Source organism: Strix aluco, chromosome 3, assembly GCF_031877795.1.
Source record: "Strix aluco isolate bStrAlu1 chromosome 3, bStrAlu1.hap1, whole genome shotgun sequence".
Lineage (NCBI taxonomy): Eukaryota > Metazoa > Chordata > Aves > Strigiformes > Strigidae > Strix > Strix aluco.
The window spans coordinates 31,610,151-31,627,435 of NC_133933.1; the positions used below are offsets into that span (position 1 = coordinate 31,610,151).

The 17,285-nt window shown below is 39.9% G+C and overlaps 1 protein-coding gene across 6 annotated transcripts in view; it reads left to right on the forward strand.

The window, feature by feature from the left end:
- The window catches only part of EML4 (EMAP like 4), a 165,287-nt gene extending 149,676 nt beyond the window's left edge, over nt 1–15,611 (forward strand). For all 6 annotated transcript variants that reach the window (XM_074818013.1, XM_074818010.1, XM_074818012.1 and 3 more), the window contains 6 exons: nt 439–527; nt 1,689–1,786; nt 6,391–6,478; nt 7,714–7,812; nt 12,161–12,291; nt 12,783–15,611. In XM_074818013.1, coding sequence (XP_074674114.1) covers nt 439–527; nt 1,689–1,786; nt 6,391–6,478; nt 7,714–7,812; nt 12,161–12,291; nt 12,783–13,247 — 970 coding nt within the window. In that variant the 3' untranslated portion in view covers nt 13,248–15,611. The remainder of the gene's footprint in view (nt 1–438; nt 528–1,688; nt 1,787–6,390; nt 6,479–7,713; nt 7,813–12,160; nt 12,292–12,782) is intronic.
- Nucleotides 15,612–17,285: the final 1,674 nt, after the last annotated feature.

Genomic DNA, 17,285 nt, shown 5'->3' on the forward strand with positions numbered 1-17,285 from the left:
TCCTAGTGCTTCTACTTTTAATTTTTTTTAACTTTGCTTCATAGAAATTGAAAGATCAGTTTTTATGTCAAAGCTGTTCTTCAAATGGGGAAGTAGGAGTAGATTAAAATTTAGCTGTCGCCTTAGGGTTTCAGGTGATAAAGTGCAGTCATATTAGCTATCTGGTAGCATGTTCGTCATTGAGTAGGCATTTTGGTGATTACTACAGTGTTCAAGGGAAGGGGGAAAAATTGGGCTGTATTTAGGATCTTGTATATATTCTTCACTGGAATTTGTATCACTTTGTGAACCAGAAAAGCGTTCCATTAAAAACAGATGTTCACTGTGCTGCCCTTGAGGGGCTAGCCTGAGAAGATGAAGGCAGGCAGTGATTATTGCTCTTTTGCTTGTTTTTTTATTTAGTGGAAGTGGTACTCACTGGAATTCTCCTCTCTCTAGGTGGTTTGTTTTGGATGCGGAAACAAGGGATCTGGTTTCAATACACACCGATGGCAACGAACAGCTCTCAGTGATGCGCTACTCAGTAGGTAGGCAGACTTGTACATTCAGAATAATTGCTGATAAGTGACATGTCTGTTCTGATAAACGGTGTTAAACTACTCAGTCACTAGAAAAGGCAGAGCTTTGGAAAAAAATCGTTTAAGATGCTTGATATATAACTGAACACTAGCGACAGGTTGGTCTGTGTATGCTAAATCTTGGAGTTCTGTAACTGCAGATATTACAGTCGCCTTTCCCAGCCTTTCTTTCAAGTTGAGCTGTACTGCTATAATAAATGTTAGTTTTGCTCCCAGAAAAATTAAAAGTTCTCAACTAAATAGTTGACAGGTTAACAGAAAAGTCTCTAAAAAGCTTAGTATTTCTGTGATATTTTAATATACTTCTTAGTTACTTTTGAAGTTTATTAATACAAAACCATAAAACTAAGCTCAGGTCTGTCTGCAAGTCAGAGGTGTCTGTTAAGTATTTGCTATGGGATTATATGGAGTCTAAGCCAGTATTGAGTCTCCTCTTCAGACATGACGTGACAGATCATCAGAGGCCGACTCCTCTCTGTTAAAACTGGATGGAAGAACACTCTTGTAACTCTGTTTGTGGTTTGCATTTGGATAACATGCCATGTCAGTGGGCAAAATGTTCCTCTGCTGCTGCCACATCTGCCAAGCACAGCAATTTATTTTAAAGCACTGATGTTCATTGACACTGGAGGTGTTTGATCACGATTCAAGGCAACTCTTGTCCATATAATTTGTTTCTTAAATGGAGGCAACACAGGTTGGAAAACTGTTTAGAATGCTTGAATGCTCTACTTCTTTAGGCATTATTTAATGCTGATTTATATGCAATCTTCTGCTCCAAAGCTAACTGTAGAGTTCTGCATTTTTTGTGATGCAGAAAACTTAGGCCTTCCCACTGCCAACAATTTCCACAAATCCAGTGCAATCTGAGGATTTATATCCTGTCCATTGGGCACTTTAAAAAAGCATAAGTAAAAGACCTTGCCCAAAAACCATACCCACAAAGTAAACAGATACTGGCTGGAAAACAACATAATGTAAACAGTTATGTATCCTTAAATGGAGTTCGTAAGCAGTAGTTTGAGACTATTGTCTTAGTGATAAACTGAAATCATTAAAATTTGGAAAACAAACAATCCGTTGATTTATATCAAATATTTTGTGTTGTAGATGGCACCTTACTTGCAGTTGGATCCCATGACAACTTTATTTACCTCTACGTAGTAACAGAAAATGGAAGAAAGTATAGCAGATATGGAAAATGCACTGTAAGTTTTGGAGCAAACATAATCAACATTTTTTGCATTTTGATGTTATACATACACTAAGATGTTAAGCAGTGGAACTCTCTCCAGATTGATGCTTTTCCATTTTTAGTTTTGGTTATACATTTTATGGGGTTTTTTTCAGCATTTGATTGATTTTAAACTTCAGTCTGATGGGTTCTGCAACCGTTAGTGTTAGGCGAACACTTGCATCAAATATGACTGATTTCTCAGACTATTGACTTTTTTATTGAAATGGGAAGAGCACTAGGATGGAGAAATGCCTTGTACCTATATGCTGAAACTCTTTTGGGGAAAATATTACACTTGTTTGGGGGTATTTTCACTCTATTGTTAAAGTACTCCTTGAACCAACATGACATTAGATGGTGGAATTTCATTAGAATATGTAATTTTGGAGGCTGCAAATATGCACTGTTTTCAGCTGCAATTGTTACTATAAAATTTGGAGTTGGGGGATACGTTAACAATAAATTTCTGGCACAAGGTAAAGAAATCTAAGTGTAGCACAAGTAATGGAGTTATATTAGTCCTTACACTCACATGAGGTTGTCCCCATGCTGAAAAGACATACTTTTTTTCCTTAAAAGGTGTTTAGTTATCTAACATCCTGGCCTTAAGTTCATCTGTCTCTTCAGGGTAGTGGGAATATTTACATAAATAATATCTGAACCTTAATGGAATTTGCAAATGATACCATAAGAATAGGTTCACATTTGAAATGTGAAATTTTTTTTTTAAGGAATGCATCCCCTACTCAAAACACTTTTCATATGTTTGTCACCAGTTGCATTTCTTTAGTTTTAAAAATACGAGAACTTCTCAAGCTGCTTTGTTAATTTGAAAATGGGAGGTAAGGGGACTGTAAGGCTAAATTGTGGGAGCTCTGGGGTTTTTATTTCTAAGATTATTTTTTTCTACAACCTTTGATGCAAGACTTGCAGTGGAAACTTAGTTAGGGGGAAACAAACAGGCATTAGCCGGTCATTTAGTGCCACACATTGTGTCTTTGAGAGATTTCACCCATCATTTGGCTGAGGACACCCTGCATAGCTAGAGCATGGGGGTGCAGAGCAGCCTGTGTCCAGCTGCTGCCAGGGTGGTCAGCAGCAGGGGGTTTGCCCCATACCTGTGGTGTGCAGGCTGGTGGGGAGGGCTCAGCGCTGGCACGGGATGCAGCTGGGGGAGAAGGCTGTTGGGTGTGGTGGAGACTCCCCAGTGGCAGGGTTGTGGCACGGGGTGAGCCAGTGTCCTGCAGCCCCCATGCAGGGTGGTGAGGGGGTTAGCTGGTAGCACAACAGTCGTGAGATGAGAAATCAGATCTGCAACCTTCACGGGGAGCTCAGGTGGTGGGGAAGGGGCTGAGCCTACAGGGAGGTCAGTGGGGAGAGGAGACCAGTGGGGCTGGTGTGGACAGCAGCGGAAGGCTGCACTTCAGTACAGCATTTCACCCCATCACTTATTCTTTAACCATAAAAGATAAAATCACTCAGAGATGGCTAATCTTAACATATATAATATTTAGCTTGCTATGTACTTCAAGGTCTCTGAGCTCTTTGAAGATGTATGAGATCATTTATTTCTGTATATCATAGGTATTATGTATCAGGAAAGAGCACATTGTAATTTAAACCAGCATCTGTCTGTCTGTCCCTCTGCCTTGGCAGGAAAGGGGTTTGTAAAAATTGGGATGGGAGAAATGAGCATTGTTATACTCAGGCAGAAGCATTAAGGCTTCAAAGCAGATTTCTGTTAACCATTTTTTTCAGCCTGAGTGACTGCATGTAGAAGCCAAAATTAGCAACCTGGTTTCTGTCGGGGCTGAGCTCCCCTGACCCTTCCAGCTTGTGCAGAAGGCAGCAGCGTGTTAGCTGACCAGAGAGCACCGTCAGGCTGCTGGGCCGGTTTCAGGTGCCCCGCACCCCCCCTCCACCACCCGCCAGAACGCAGGCAGGACCCTACCAGCTTGATGCCCAGCGGGGAGGCACCCCAGCACACTCGGGACCCGGGGTGCTCCCCTGGCCGGTGCCTGGGCGCTGGCACCCTGTCTGTCTGGCGTTCTGCTGTTGCTCAGTGGCCTCGCAGGTGACCTCTGACTAGTATGACTCAGTCCTCCTGGTAGTCAACTTCTGGTTGTTTCTTCCAACTTCAATACATTATATGAATACTTTCAGAGGGATTTTATCTACTGAACCAGCATCAGCTTGCACATAAGGGCTGTATGCCCACTGTTACATCTAAATCCCCTTCCAGTCACGACCAGACACTCCGCTGCTGCCAGAGAGGCGAGTCTCTGACCTGCGAGCATGTTTCCACAGTGAGGGATGGTGTTGGTTGCGATCAGAAAGAATTTCAGATGAGCTGAAACAACCGTTTTGACTAGCGCAGCTGTTTTTTGAGGGCTCCAGCTATGCAGACAGCAATGTGAAGGTATGGGCTGGGGTATGAACTTCCAGCGTGTCAGCAGCTCCAGGGTAGCTGGCGCTGTCTCCGTTTGCCTTGCATCAGAGATATCTGTTAGCAAAGGAGAAGCAAGTGCTGTGCATTTACCCAGAGGGCTGTGGGGTGAAAGCCACACAGGCAGCCACGCTGAAGTATTTGATATACTGGACTTAACCTGAAATAATTAAGTGTGCCTGTCCGATAGGCTGTGGGCGTTTTGACCCTTGCATGACTTAAGTCTGAAACAAATAAACATTGCCAGTGAAGGAGAGGGTTTCCATTTAGTCAGATAGTTTTATTAGCCAGTGATAATACGAGTAATTATGTTCATTGTATATAAAGGTACAGAAAATGAAAGAGTAAAATGTTACGTTACCATTGGGCAGCTACCAAAGAAAGATTTTAATAGAAAATGGGATCGTCCTATTGAAAATATTACGACAATGTTACGTTCGTTCCAGTTCATAGTTCAGTGATCGCTTGCCTGAAGGGATTTTGCAGCATGGAGCCCCCTGGCCAATTGCTTTGTTCCCTCCCCCGCCGCCCCCAGGAATTTTAACAGCTGCCAAATGTCTGGCAGGATTTAGTAAATGACTGACCAATTCTTTTCCATGTTGGAGTTTGCTTGCAAATTTGAAGACTTGGAAAATAAGGTGGGGGAGAAAAAATCCTAGCCAATTGTGCATTTATTTTTTTTTCAAAATACCAAGTTTACATGTCGATATCCTATATCCCACCCATGACTGCAAAGCAGTTATGTCAATACACAGTTCCTCTGCTTGAGGCAGAGACTAGTTCATAAGTAAATAAATCTTAAAGGCTAGCTTTTCTCCTAAATGTTTTTGCAGTCTCTCACAGAGGACCTGGGGACAGGGAGACAGACACGGGTGTAATTCTGGAAGCAATCAGCATCTGGTAGAGCTCTCTGTGAAGGAAGCTGGCGCGGTGGGTGGTGCGGCAGCCAGTGCAGTGCTCCAGCATGGCCCTGGCATGGTGGGTGCAGGCTTGGCCAAAGGACCTCGTGGGGGGCCGAGGGACACCATCTTCATAATGCCCACTGAGAGAGAGAGATGAATTGGTGTCTGTCAATCAAGAAAGTGGCGTTTTGTTGCCTGGCAGAATGACTAGGAAGGGGAGAAAATGAATGGTCTTACCAAGGGGAAGAGGAGCAGTAAGAAGTAATGGAAGGGCAGAGAAAAAAAAAGTGTGACATGGATGTCACTTTTTAAAATTTCCTTCCCTTTCCTCTACAGAGAAATAATTGATTCCTACCTTATACAAATTTGTGGCTTCTCTGGAGCCTCTCATAGCTTTATTATTGCAATTATTATTATTACTACCAACAAAAAAGTTCGTGCAGAGGAAAAATATTCTGACCAGCTGCATTTAGGTTCTCCCTCAAAAACAAAGATGGGTGTTTAGCCCTCAGTGTGCTCCTGATGGTGATAACTAAGCAATTAGGCCAAAGTGTTTTGATTCTTGTAGAGATGAGCCTGTGCCTATAGGGAAGACTCCTTTCAAAGCTGGCACTAACATACACGCAGTGTAAGAAGCACAGCAGAAACTTTCAAAAAGCTTACGAAGGTATTCTTGTTACACCAGTCCTTGATCTTGTAGTTTTACATGGTGGTTCTTAACTGAGGTATCCTAAGTTTATAGGATGAGCAAAGGTTATTTGAATGTGGGTGCATTTAATGGAAATTATTTTGAATGGATAGAGAAATAAAATCGAGTCCCATCCATCACTTTTCTGTTGGGATCTAAAAATGATCCTGTGCAAGTTACTTGCCTTTCTCAATTAGTAGCAACGTATACTTCCTTAATTCAAGTACAAATAAATGTAAGTTCATCCATATGTTAGCAATGTACCTTGTAAGAGTAAATCGTTCTGGAGTCCAAGAGGGACACAGTTTACAAGTGTGCGGGGGGAGAGGCACAATGCCCAGCCTGCATTTTTTTAGCTGTTAGTGACTGTGACACTGTGGAGTAAGGAGCCTGTAAAGGAGTGCAAGTGAATTGCAGAAGACCTGGGGTGGGTGGGGACGTGCTTTTTTGCTGTTAACTGTCCTATCTGTGGGTGCACCTCCTGCTCTGTTTGAATTAAAATAAGTGTTTCACATTGGTGTTACTGCATTCTTCTCCAGGGACATTCCAGCTATATTACACACCTTGACTGGTCCCCGGACAACAAGTACATAATGTCAAACTCAGGAGACTATGAAATACTATACTGTAAGTATGAAATTAAATACACTGGTAACAGAAGTACATATTAGCTGTCAGAATATTTAAAGAGTGTGTTTGATCAGGACTGTACAAAATGCTTACTGACAAAGGAAGCAATTTGAACTTGTGTAACCTGATATCTTGATGTTATTCAGAGCTGCATATTACCTAATGGCAATGCTAAATATAGGTTACTTCTTTACAAGGTCATAAATCAGTTTAACAGCATAGAATTTACAGAACAAGTGGCACTACGTTTTGATGTTGGCCCAAAGTTTTGTAGATTGAAAATAATATATACAGTTGTCTAATCAGTGTCAACAATACCAGTTATTTTGGGGGAATAAAATCAGTGGGTCTGTGCCACTGTTCTGTTCTGGGGTTTCTTTTTAAAAATTTTATATTGGCTGGTATTGTTGAAAACTAAGCAAAGCAATAATACTACTTCAATGAGTTCGTGGTAATAATGTTTTTGTTTGTCTTTTTTCAATATGTGAAAATATTAATGTAACATATAGTGGTTATGTCAAAAGTTCAACTTGCATAGTGCATATCAGTCTGATTTTAATTTTTTTTTGTGTGTTCTTGTCTCTGTGGCTTTAAATAGATCCAAGAGGATTGTAGTTCTGTTTCTGTGCAGGCAAGAAGAGCCAGCAGTTTAAATATCTGTCACCTTAACATGTTCATTCTGCCTGTCACAACTTAGGTTTTAAATCTGGATAGTGCAGTATCTCAATCTACCAAAGGGAAGTGTTGGTGCCTGTATAGGGAAGCAAAGAGCTGTGACCCATTAGTGCTGGGCTGGTGTATTGAAAGATGGAGAATCTTTCCTTTCCTAGTTAGAAGTCAAAAAGCAGTCTAAGGCTCTCTCTGGCAGTAGTCACTCACTGTTTTAAAAGGAGAGCTTCCTGAGTGATTGAATTTTAGCACGTCAATGGAGCTGGTAGGAAGGAGAAATTATTCTATTACAGACTTTATTAAAGCATTTTATAGAGTAGGTAGCAGGGGACTCAAGCTGCAGGGAAGTGTTTTTGAGGTATGCTGGTCTGAAGAGGGAAATGAGAAGTAAATGTCACTCAAATACCAAGCAAAGCTTGGAGTGTCTGGAATTAGAAAAAGGTATTGCCTTGTCTTTGCTTCTACAGTGTGATTCTGAATTGGTTTACTGTCTTAGCACCTTCGAAGAGCACATATGTAAATATAACTTTATATTACATAACTCATCATTCACTTTTTTACAGGGGACATTCCAAGTGGCTGTAAGCTAATCAGGAATCGTTCTGACTGTAAGGATATAGATTGGATGACATACACTTGTGTGCTAGGCTTCCAGGTGTTCGGTAAGCACCATTTAACTTGCTTTTAAGCTGTGCTTTTGTGTTTTCTTTTGCTTCAATTTGTCATTAGAAATATGCTGTTAATGATTATTGAGGATGGTGCTGAGATGACAGACCAAAGAAACTGACCACATTACTTGTCTGTGATACAGAGCACTGGATGCTTTATAGACAATGTACAATTGATTTCTATTTAGTCTTTAAGTTTGGGATTTGATTTTTCTGCTGTCGCATTAAGCTACCAATTTCGGAGGCATTGAAGCAAAAAGCTTGTATTTTAAAGTGCTCATATGGCACATGTGCATTCTCCTTTGCTTACCTTGTTTTTGGACAGGAATAAGACTATATGAGTGTAGGTTATAGTTAGTGACTTAAAATCATGACAACACTTTGCTACCTGTAGTCAAAGGTGAGTAATATACACCGTTTCTAAAGAGTAAAAATGCTTTAAAGATTAAACAGATTGTTTACCTAGTAGTTTATTTTTAAAATGTACCAAAAAACTTACAAAGCTGACAGATCTGATTTTAACAGTGCAGTTTGAGACTATGGCCAGACAGTTCAAACTGCTTTTGCTGAAGGCAGCTCTCTTGGCCATAAATGAGGACCCCGTCTGTGAGGGGTTGAAAAGTATGGCCTGTCAGTGTTGTAAAACCAAGTTGTGTGAGCAGGATGCTGAATGTCTCACTTCCACCGCTGAGATCAGATACTGCCTCTGTTCTTCATGCTGGAAACATCAAAAGCAGGTAAATCAGCAGATTCTTTAGAGGTGAGGGTTAGGTCTACAAATCTTTTCTTCACAGCTACTAGGAGTTCAACTTGGAATATCAGTTTATATGCAGGGTAGAAGAAAATCAGTGAAGTCTGAGTGCTTTCTGTAGATTCTGACACCTATTGTGCATATTTTAGGACTATTGTGCTTAATGAGCAAGTAACCTTAAAGGATTGCAGTTGATGTGTGGGCTAAGGCTGACACTCTTGTGTGGCATATTGGTTGGGTGGAGGGCCTTTGGTGCCTATAACCAGGCTTGATCTCCTTTCTGGGTACCAAAGATCTGAGGCAGAGCAGGGAAAGTAAAGGTGTCAGAGAAGGAAGCTGACTGGTTAATAAACTGCGTAATTATTCTTCAGTTGTTCAAAGCTTGAGGTAGGTAGCAGAAATAAACAGGAGTGTGCTGTTTCTGGAGCTGAATACTGTTGCTTATTGCTAGTTTGATGAAAGTACTGGCTCCCATTAGCCTGAGAATTGTGAACTGTGTTGTGTACGTGTTTATTTTTATTCAGTCTGAAGTAGAGAGTGGATGGCTGGTTTATCCTGATGCTCTGTGCATGTAAGCCTAGGCTGACAAGGAATTGGTCCACAGCAGTCGTTTCCTCACTGTCTTTGCTACTGTGACTGAAATAATGCAACACAAATACCTTTTTTAAAATGGAGTATCAGAAGATTCAGGAGATGCTAGAGAAAGTGAAAAGCAAAACTCTGATGCTAATATGACATCTTTCTGCAGGAGCAGTGAAAACACTTTAAAAGGACTGAATATTCCTTCTGGAATAGCCTTGGAGCTAAAGCCATTTTAGATTTTATCAGAGTGCTTAATTCTACCAGAAACATGGAGGTAGTGGATGGTGGCTCTGTTGTTACTGAACTTCTACCACTATATTTGGTGGTAGAACAGACAGAATAAGGAGAGCAGCTCTCTGAATCCTGGTGCTTTTCCAGAAGTGTCTTCTACTCCTGACCTAAGGAGATATGGTGTGGGAGTGCAGAAAGAGTTCGGTTTCACATCTAGACCATTGGCTTTGTCTCTTTAACAGCTGTCAGATAGAAGCTACTGGTGACTGGGGCTAGGCTGGAGATGAGCAGCTCCCATAACCACTGTTTTGAGAAGCCTTTTTACTTTTTGTTTTTAAAAAGTGTATAAGTCTGCTGATCCTTTTTGCATTCCCTTTTGGATTAATACAAACTTTAACCATTCTGGATTAAGTTTAATTAGTCTCAACTGCTCTCAGAATCCTCAGTGTGCCAGAGGACCTGGGAATGAGGTAGATAAAGCAGATAATGTGATCTTATTCTGGGTAAGAACAGAATATATTTAAACTTCCCAGCCAAGATTCATCATGCCTTAATTTTATATTGTCTGGTAGTCTGACACCCTTTGCAGAATCTTAAAATTATGGCTCAGTCTCAGACAAAGGCAAGTATTTTCCCATTAAATCAGACAGTGCAGCTAAGCCAACCTAGCAGATATTTGCTGCCCAAAGAAGTCTGGCTTTGACCTGAGGGTCAGCTGGCTTGGGGATACAAACAAGCCCAGGGGCTGCTCACTTTGATGTTCAGGGGAGAGGGTTCAGTGTGTGGGATTTGGGCTTTTGGGGTTATGTGTTTTACTAATTTGGCTCTGTGGATAGTGTGTCCATAGGCTCAGGCATTGCACTGTTGTTAGCAGAAGAAAGAGGATGGAAATGCACGGTTCGGATGAGAATAGCATTGCTCCTTTTTGGCAGTTGATATTACTATATTGGCTCAGCAGTATCATTAGTCTGCACCCAGAGCACTTGAAGTCACTGTCTCATTTACTGTACATTTCCCACACTTTTTGTCTGATTCTTATGAGAGGCTTACTGCTGGCTAGCAGAATTTATTAAAATTTAAGTGCTGCTGTTGTACCTAATAACAAAGTCCCATTATTTTGTATTTTTGTTATTTTTACAGTTAATAAGAACTAAGAACTTGGTCATGTTACTGTCTTGTTTTTTCCATGCTTGTCTGATGCATTGAAAGTAAATCCTGCTGTCTTATGACAAAGGGTTCTCTTACCTTTAGAGCTGCTAATTTGTGAACACAGAAGATGTTTAATAAGAGATGCAATCTTGAATATTAGTATTTTTAATCTTAAATTTAAAAGAAGAGGAAATAGCCTAGCTGTTTGGCACAGTCTGCCTAAGGTGGTAGCTGGAACTTCAGGAAACTTAGTTGAAGTTCATTTATTACTCTCACCTGATGACAGTATTTTATATATAGAATGCAGGAGAGAGTTAAAATTTGTTTTGAGCTACTTGAAAATTCTTAAATTGTATATATTTTTCAGATTGATTTCATTGATGTGAGAGCACTAAAATGTTTCTGAATACTTTCCTTAACATTTCATGTTTTTATTTAGTAAATTACCTACAATGTAGCTTATTGGCATTGTAACAAGCTTAACAAGCTGCCTTTGTTATTCTTCAGAGAAAATAAAGTTCTTACTCCACCCACTGAAGAATGGAAAAAACCAACTTTAAAGTTAAATGCTATTTGCCATTTTGGTTAAAAACGAGAAGAGATAGTGTGGGAGTTTGAAAAAGACAAGGCAGTTCTAAGTTGGTTGTTTGTGCTGTATAAAATGGTGGACAGCACATGTTTTTTATTTTACCAAAGTCAGTGATTGTAAGGGAGGAAGAAGGTATTTTCATATCTGATAATGAACATCCCTCTCAGTCAATTGGACACACAGGGTTTTTTTGGGGGGGCGGGGGGGAGGAATTCCTCATAACTCCTGAACTCAGAAACACAAGTCTGACCTGTACAAATATGGTACCTTTGGCATAAATTAATATCTTAGAACCCCTTGCTTACCTTTTGTTCAGCTTTTCTTGCAGATGTGAATCATCAGTTTTGTTATGGGAATCTCTAGGGTCTTTATTTTTTGTAAAAATTAGAGCCTCCCCTCTCCCCAATTTGTTCAGTGCTTTTCATCCAGGCGATGTTGTTATTCTTTTGTCTAGACATATCTGTGTCATTCTTTTCGCTTAAAAGCATATTGAATTGTACTTAAGCACTTGACAGCACTTACATCTATGAAAGTCGTACAGGCTGGGTTTCTGTGCAAAGTATCATCAATCAGTTGTCTCCTTTGAATCATACAAATACTAAGATTTAAAATAAAACCAAAAGAAATCTCTGCATAATATACAGTACCTGGGCTTGTTCTGTGCTTCGGCATCATTCTTGCTTCTAAAACATTTGTGCATGAATGAAAGTGTTAAATTAAGAGTTGCCAGTTTTAGCAGCAAACTTAAGATAAGCTTTAAATAAGACTGAGGTTTTGAACAGGAAATGTACGTTAAGCCCGAGAGGTTATCTTGGCTGAGGCTGAGGGTTTGGGGGAACAGGGGGTGGGGGAGTGCTATTAGACTAGCAAAATATTAATGACATTTAATGCAATACATATTCTATTTTCCAGTTGAATATTTACCTCTTGTTAAGCTTGCCTTTTCTCACAGCTTTATAGATTTTGTTTTTGTTTATGGGTTGTCTTTTAATTCGTTTCTAAAACTATGCTCATTAAATATCTGTTCTACTCTATCCTAGGAGTTTGGCCCGAAGGATCAGATGGGACAGACATAAATGCCCTTGTCAGATCCCATAACCGAAAAGTGATAGCGGTTGCTGATGATTTTTGTAAGGTCCATCTCTTTCAGTATCCCTGTTCCAAGCCAAAGGTAAGTCTAGACCAGTCTAGTCTATGTGCTTGTTTGCATTGCATGAAGCTTTCCTTCCAGATACCTGCTTCCAGCTTGGTCGTTTTGGAACCTGGCAGCCAAATAGCTCATTTATATCTGAGAACAGTGCTAGAGAGAAAAGCATGGTGTTCCCCATTCAGTTTATATATAAAACAGAAAATATAAAATAATATACCTAAAAGGGAAGTGGCAGTAATTATCCTTAAGTTCTGGAGCAGAGGCTTGACGCTTTCTGTTTGCTGGCTTTGTTGTTAAGTCCATTACTTTGTTCACAAAGATCTAAATCTGTCCCAAGTTACAAGCCTTATGAAAGGATGTATTGTGGGGGGAAACCTAATGTAAATATAATTCATTACTCATATGTGAATGAAGAGATCTCTTGAAGGGCTAAGCAAAAATAGTTTTAGATTTCAGTATCATGTGCTCTTGTAGTCAAGCATGTGATTTATCTTTCTGCTTGTTTTCAATAGGCTCCAAGTCACAAATACAGCGCTCACAGTAGTCATGTGACAAATGTCAGCTTCACCCATAGCGATGGTCACTTGATTTCAACTGGAGGAAAAGACATGAGTATTATTCAGTGGAAACTTGTGGAGAAGGTAACTCTACCACAAAATGACATTGTTGTAGACATCGGTGCAACCAAAGTGCCCATCCCTGTCAGTGAAAATTCTGTACAGTCTCCTGCACCTCTCTCACAGCCTTTTAATGAAATGAACCAAAACGAAAGTGTAACTGGCAGCTCTCCAGCCTCTTTAGAGAGCAACTTGGAGCAGTCTGCAGAGGCCAGCGAAGAGCAAAGCGAGGAGCAAAGCGAGGGGAGCAGCCTGGATCCCACCGAGCCGGGCTATGAGGAGCCCTCCAATGAGATGAGCGAGGAGCACAGTGAATCCACAGTCACTGAAGAGCAGCAAGATAACTCACCGGTGTCTTAACACTCCCAGCTCAGGCGGTTGTTATTTTCCCTTGGTGTGCGTGCTTTCATTACAGGGTGAGGGTTCAAATAGGGAAAAGTAGCTGAGAATCATGACCACTCCAGCTTTTGAGTTTCAGTGAGATTTTTAGTCTGAGCTTCAGTTCAATGTGTGGAACCATCCCAAGGGCCTGGCTTGATGGTCTGTGTCAAGATCTGGTCGCAGTTAGTAGTGGACATTACCATAGATCCATTTCAGTTCTGAAATTGCTGTCAGGAAGTGGCATGAAATATATACTGGAAAAAAGTTAGCTCTGAGAATTAGCTGAAGTAGACCACCTTAACTATGTGAAAGTGCTTTCTGAAAGAACTAAGCTGATGGGAAGCTCTGAGCTGTTCCAGCTGGAGAGTACTGTGCTGCGTTTTCCAGGTGCAAAGACAAACAAACAAAAAAAAACAACCAAAAAACTTTGTAGGGCTGTCTTCCTTTGTTTTTTCTCAATGAGAAAAATAGAGGAAAAACAATGTAACAATGCCACGTGTATGGCGATGCCTTCTTGATCTAACACATATGCAGTTTTCTAACACTACTAATTCCTAGTGGAATCTGGATGTGTTCACAGTTGGTCTGCCCTGGGTGCTGCTAGTTCTAAGGCAAATCCTGTCAAGGAACAGTGTTTGCTGTTCCATTTTCACAGACTATTCAATTACAGACTAACCAAATACTGGCGTGTTTCACTTTTCATGACCTGAAAGTTGATTTAAACTGTGGGACATAACTCTGTCTTCAAAGAATTGCTTGTCTAGAGAGTTTGCAACTTAGAGTCTTTACAGTGACTTTAATGTGAACAACAGGAAGCGTGGCAAGAACACAGAAGTCAGATGGGCTCCAGAGTTAAATGTTAAGCCTTCAAGCAGAACTTGCTCCATCCCTAGTAGGAGAAATATACAGTTAACTTAAATTATTAAATCGGTGCTTAGGATTAGTGTATTAAGTTGGTAATTTTTTCTTCTGAATTTTTAGAGGTAACTCTAAGAATCATGAAACTGCAATCTCTACTTTTCTTCCCCACCCCCCCCTCCAGCTCCTTTAGCAATTGTGATATAAGCATACAGTAATTTAGACAATGATGTGATTTTTTTTTTTTTTTTTTTTTTTTACTTTTCATAGACTTGCTGATCTGTTGTTTTTGTGATTTTTGTTTCTACTCCACCCCTCCCCAGGTTGCTCTAAGTCATGCAGCTCTCATGTGGCTATACCTGGCCAGTTACGGGATACCTTGGCATTTGTTATGCATTTGGAAAGTACTTTTTTTACAAAGTTTGTCAGATAGCTACATTTTTTTCTTAAGTGCATACGTTTCCTACTTTAAAAAGATATAGATTTACTGACAGATATCCATTTCCTATGTACTTGTTTATATTTTGATTACATAGAATTCTCTTTTTTAACTTGCTGCATTGTGCTGGTATTTTAGTTCTTAGTTAGAATATCATGTTTAGAAACTTTGGATGAGTTCATAAGTCTTAATTGTGCAAGCGTTTACGTGATTGTGCCATTCCAAAGTGCATCAAAACTGTCATTCCCTTACTAGTATCTTCTCAGGAGAAATGCTACAGATCAGGTATTTAGTCATCATTTGGAAAGATAAAAACAAATGGACTCCCAAAGGACATTTAGAACATTTATATATAAAATATATAAATATATATATACACACATATATATAAAAATAAAAAAATATCCTCTTGTTTACAACAGTTCCAGAAAACCTCAAAGTAGTTCCCTTCAGGTGGAGGGAGATATGGATTCCAAGCAACCCATCTTGCTCTGTACATATTTACTGGAGAGCTCTAGTATGCCTGACTTGCAAATGTGCCAGATAGCAGCAACGGAAGATAAAGGTCAACTCGTCAAAGTCCTTGGTTCCAAATGAGGAATATGCTGTAGGTTTAGAAAATAATCTTAGTAAAGGAGAAAGGATTTTAGAGCTAACGAGGCACAGAGCTCTCTGTATCATTTTTATGAACTCCACATAAGCAACACATTTCTTTTTGGAACATCTGTCACCTGGGGTTGCCATGTAAAGTGAGAGTTATAGTTGTGATATTCTTGTGTTTGTAGTTCAGAAGACTCTACTAATATGCAAAGCCTTACAGCTTTCAATTGCTGGCAACTACTGTTTAACAAATAATTAAATCTGTGATAATGGATGGAAATGGGTGGGATTATGTAACTGTAGATGTTTTAGAAAAATAATTGTGAATGAATTCTGATTAAGAGTGTTTCATGTGAAGATGTTTGAGCCATTTCTATCTATCATGCATTCCTGTCTCAAGGCAGAAAATTTTGAAGATTAAAAAAAATAAAATAATCAAAACAATATATTGCAGTTTCTTTCTCTGTTTCTGTTCTGGTTCCTTCTGTATATAAAGTGGATGCTGTGATCACAGTTGCAATGTCTGGGTCTATGATTTTGGAAGAACCCTTTTGCTTTTTCAATAACCTCCTAGACTGCCTAAAAATAAGTTAATTCAGCATTGTGAATAATGCTGGCACTCCTAAATTGTTCTTGTTTACTTTTCAAGTCTTATGACATTTCCCTTTTCCATTTTTGATTAATAACTTATTAGCATTATCCTACTATAGCTGACTGAGAGGTCGCAGGGGATTACAAATCGGTATTTGTCCTGATGCAAAGTGCAGTCTACCTTCCAGGGTTCTGCCAGAAGCTTTCTTCTGGAAGTCATGCAAAAAGTACAAGCTTATTTTGGATATGTCATGTTAAATACCATGATGCTTCCACGTTCCTGATAGTCTCTGTCCAGTTGCGGATGTAGAAGGTCACAATTTGCTTAATATATTCCTTGTGAAAGATTCTCAGCCTTTTAAAAGGTTTTGAATCATCTCCATTTCTTGCAGCTGGTTTCTGTCCTTTACAAAAAGGGAGGGTGGGGTAGAGAAGAAAGAAATGTGCAACACAGACAATACCTTATGTTTATTCTCGCTTAAAGAAAAAACAAACAACCCATCGTTGCCACCCCTGAGTTGTCAGGAGAATGCTGGTGTTCTAACTTGAGCAACAAGCAGATGTCCTAAGGTCGTGCTGTGCTGTTTCCAGTGCACCCACCACATCATGTACCACTTTGCCCTGGGGGCAGCTGTGCAGTGGTATGCTTTTCTAGGCTCTGCTCCCTTTCTCTCCAAATTCAGCTTAAGGCTTTTGCTACCTCTTCTGGGATGCTCAGTAAGGCAGGAGTCTTCCTGAAGGGTAGGTAGGCTGGTCTTCTGTGAGCCTCCCTTATGGTGGAGGCAAGAGTGGGCAGGTGGAGCCCTGTCCTATTTGGGCCAGCAGCATCTGCTGTCAGTTTAGGTAGCTGCAGCAGTGGTATTTGTCATGTGAAGCTGAAGTTCAGTATGGAAGCTCCGCTGAAGGCATAAAACTATTAACAGCATCCCATTTTACATGATTGAAAATGGAAATTCAAAATCTGCATTAAAATGTTTGTTTAGGTTGCACAGTAAAATACTTGAATGTTACAAAATGACAAGCTTATGGATTCTTGCAGTATGTGTCCATGCTGGGTGCATGTCATGCAAAGTGATACTAATTGGGCTTTACATAAAAAGGGCACTTCTAAGGACATGGCCACAGACTTTGGTTTGGTTTCTTTTTCACCATAGAAGTTCCAGGATAGGTGAGGAAGAGGCTGGGGGTGTGGATGGGTAATATTGAACCAAGCATTTATTCGGTTTGATCTTACTGTAATTCTCATTAAAAATAACAAGTACTAGCTTTTGTGTATGATGCGTGTCAAGTTCCAGCCTCTTTTTTAAAATCATCCCTAGAATGCATAATTCTGGCTTTGTCTTTGAAAATAAGGCAAAATTTAAATTTTGAATGTTATATTAATTATACTGAACAATACGTTACGTTTTCTACTTTGTGCTTCACCCCGTAAGATGTGTTACACCCCCTTATATTTCCTTCAGTTCACTGCAGTATTTCAGTTGAATCAGGATAAAAGTAAGTAAAATGTCCTTGTGAAATATAAGCTT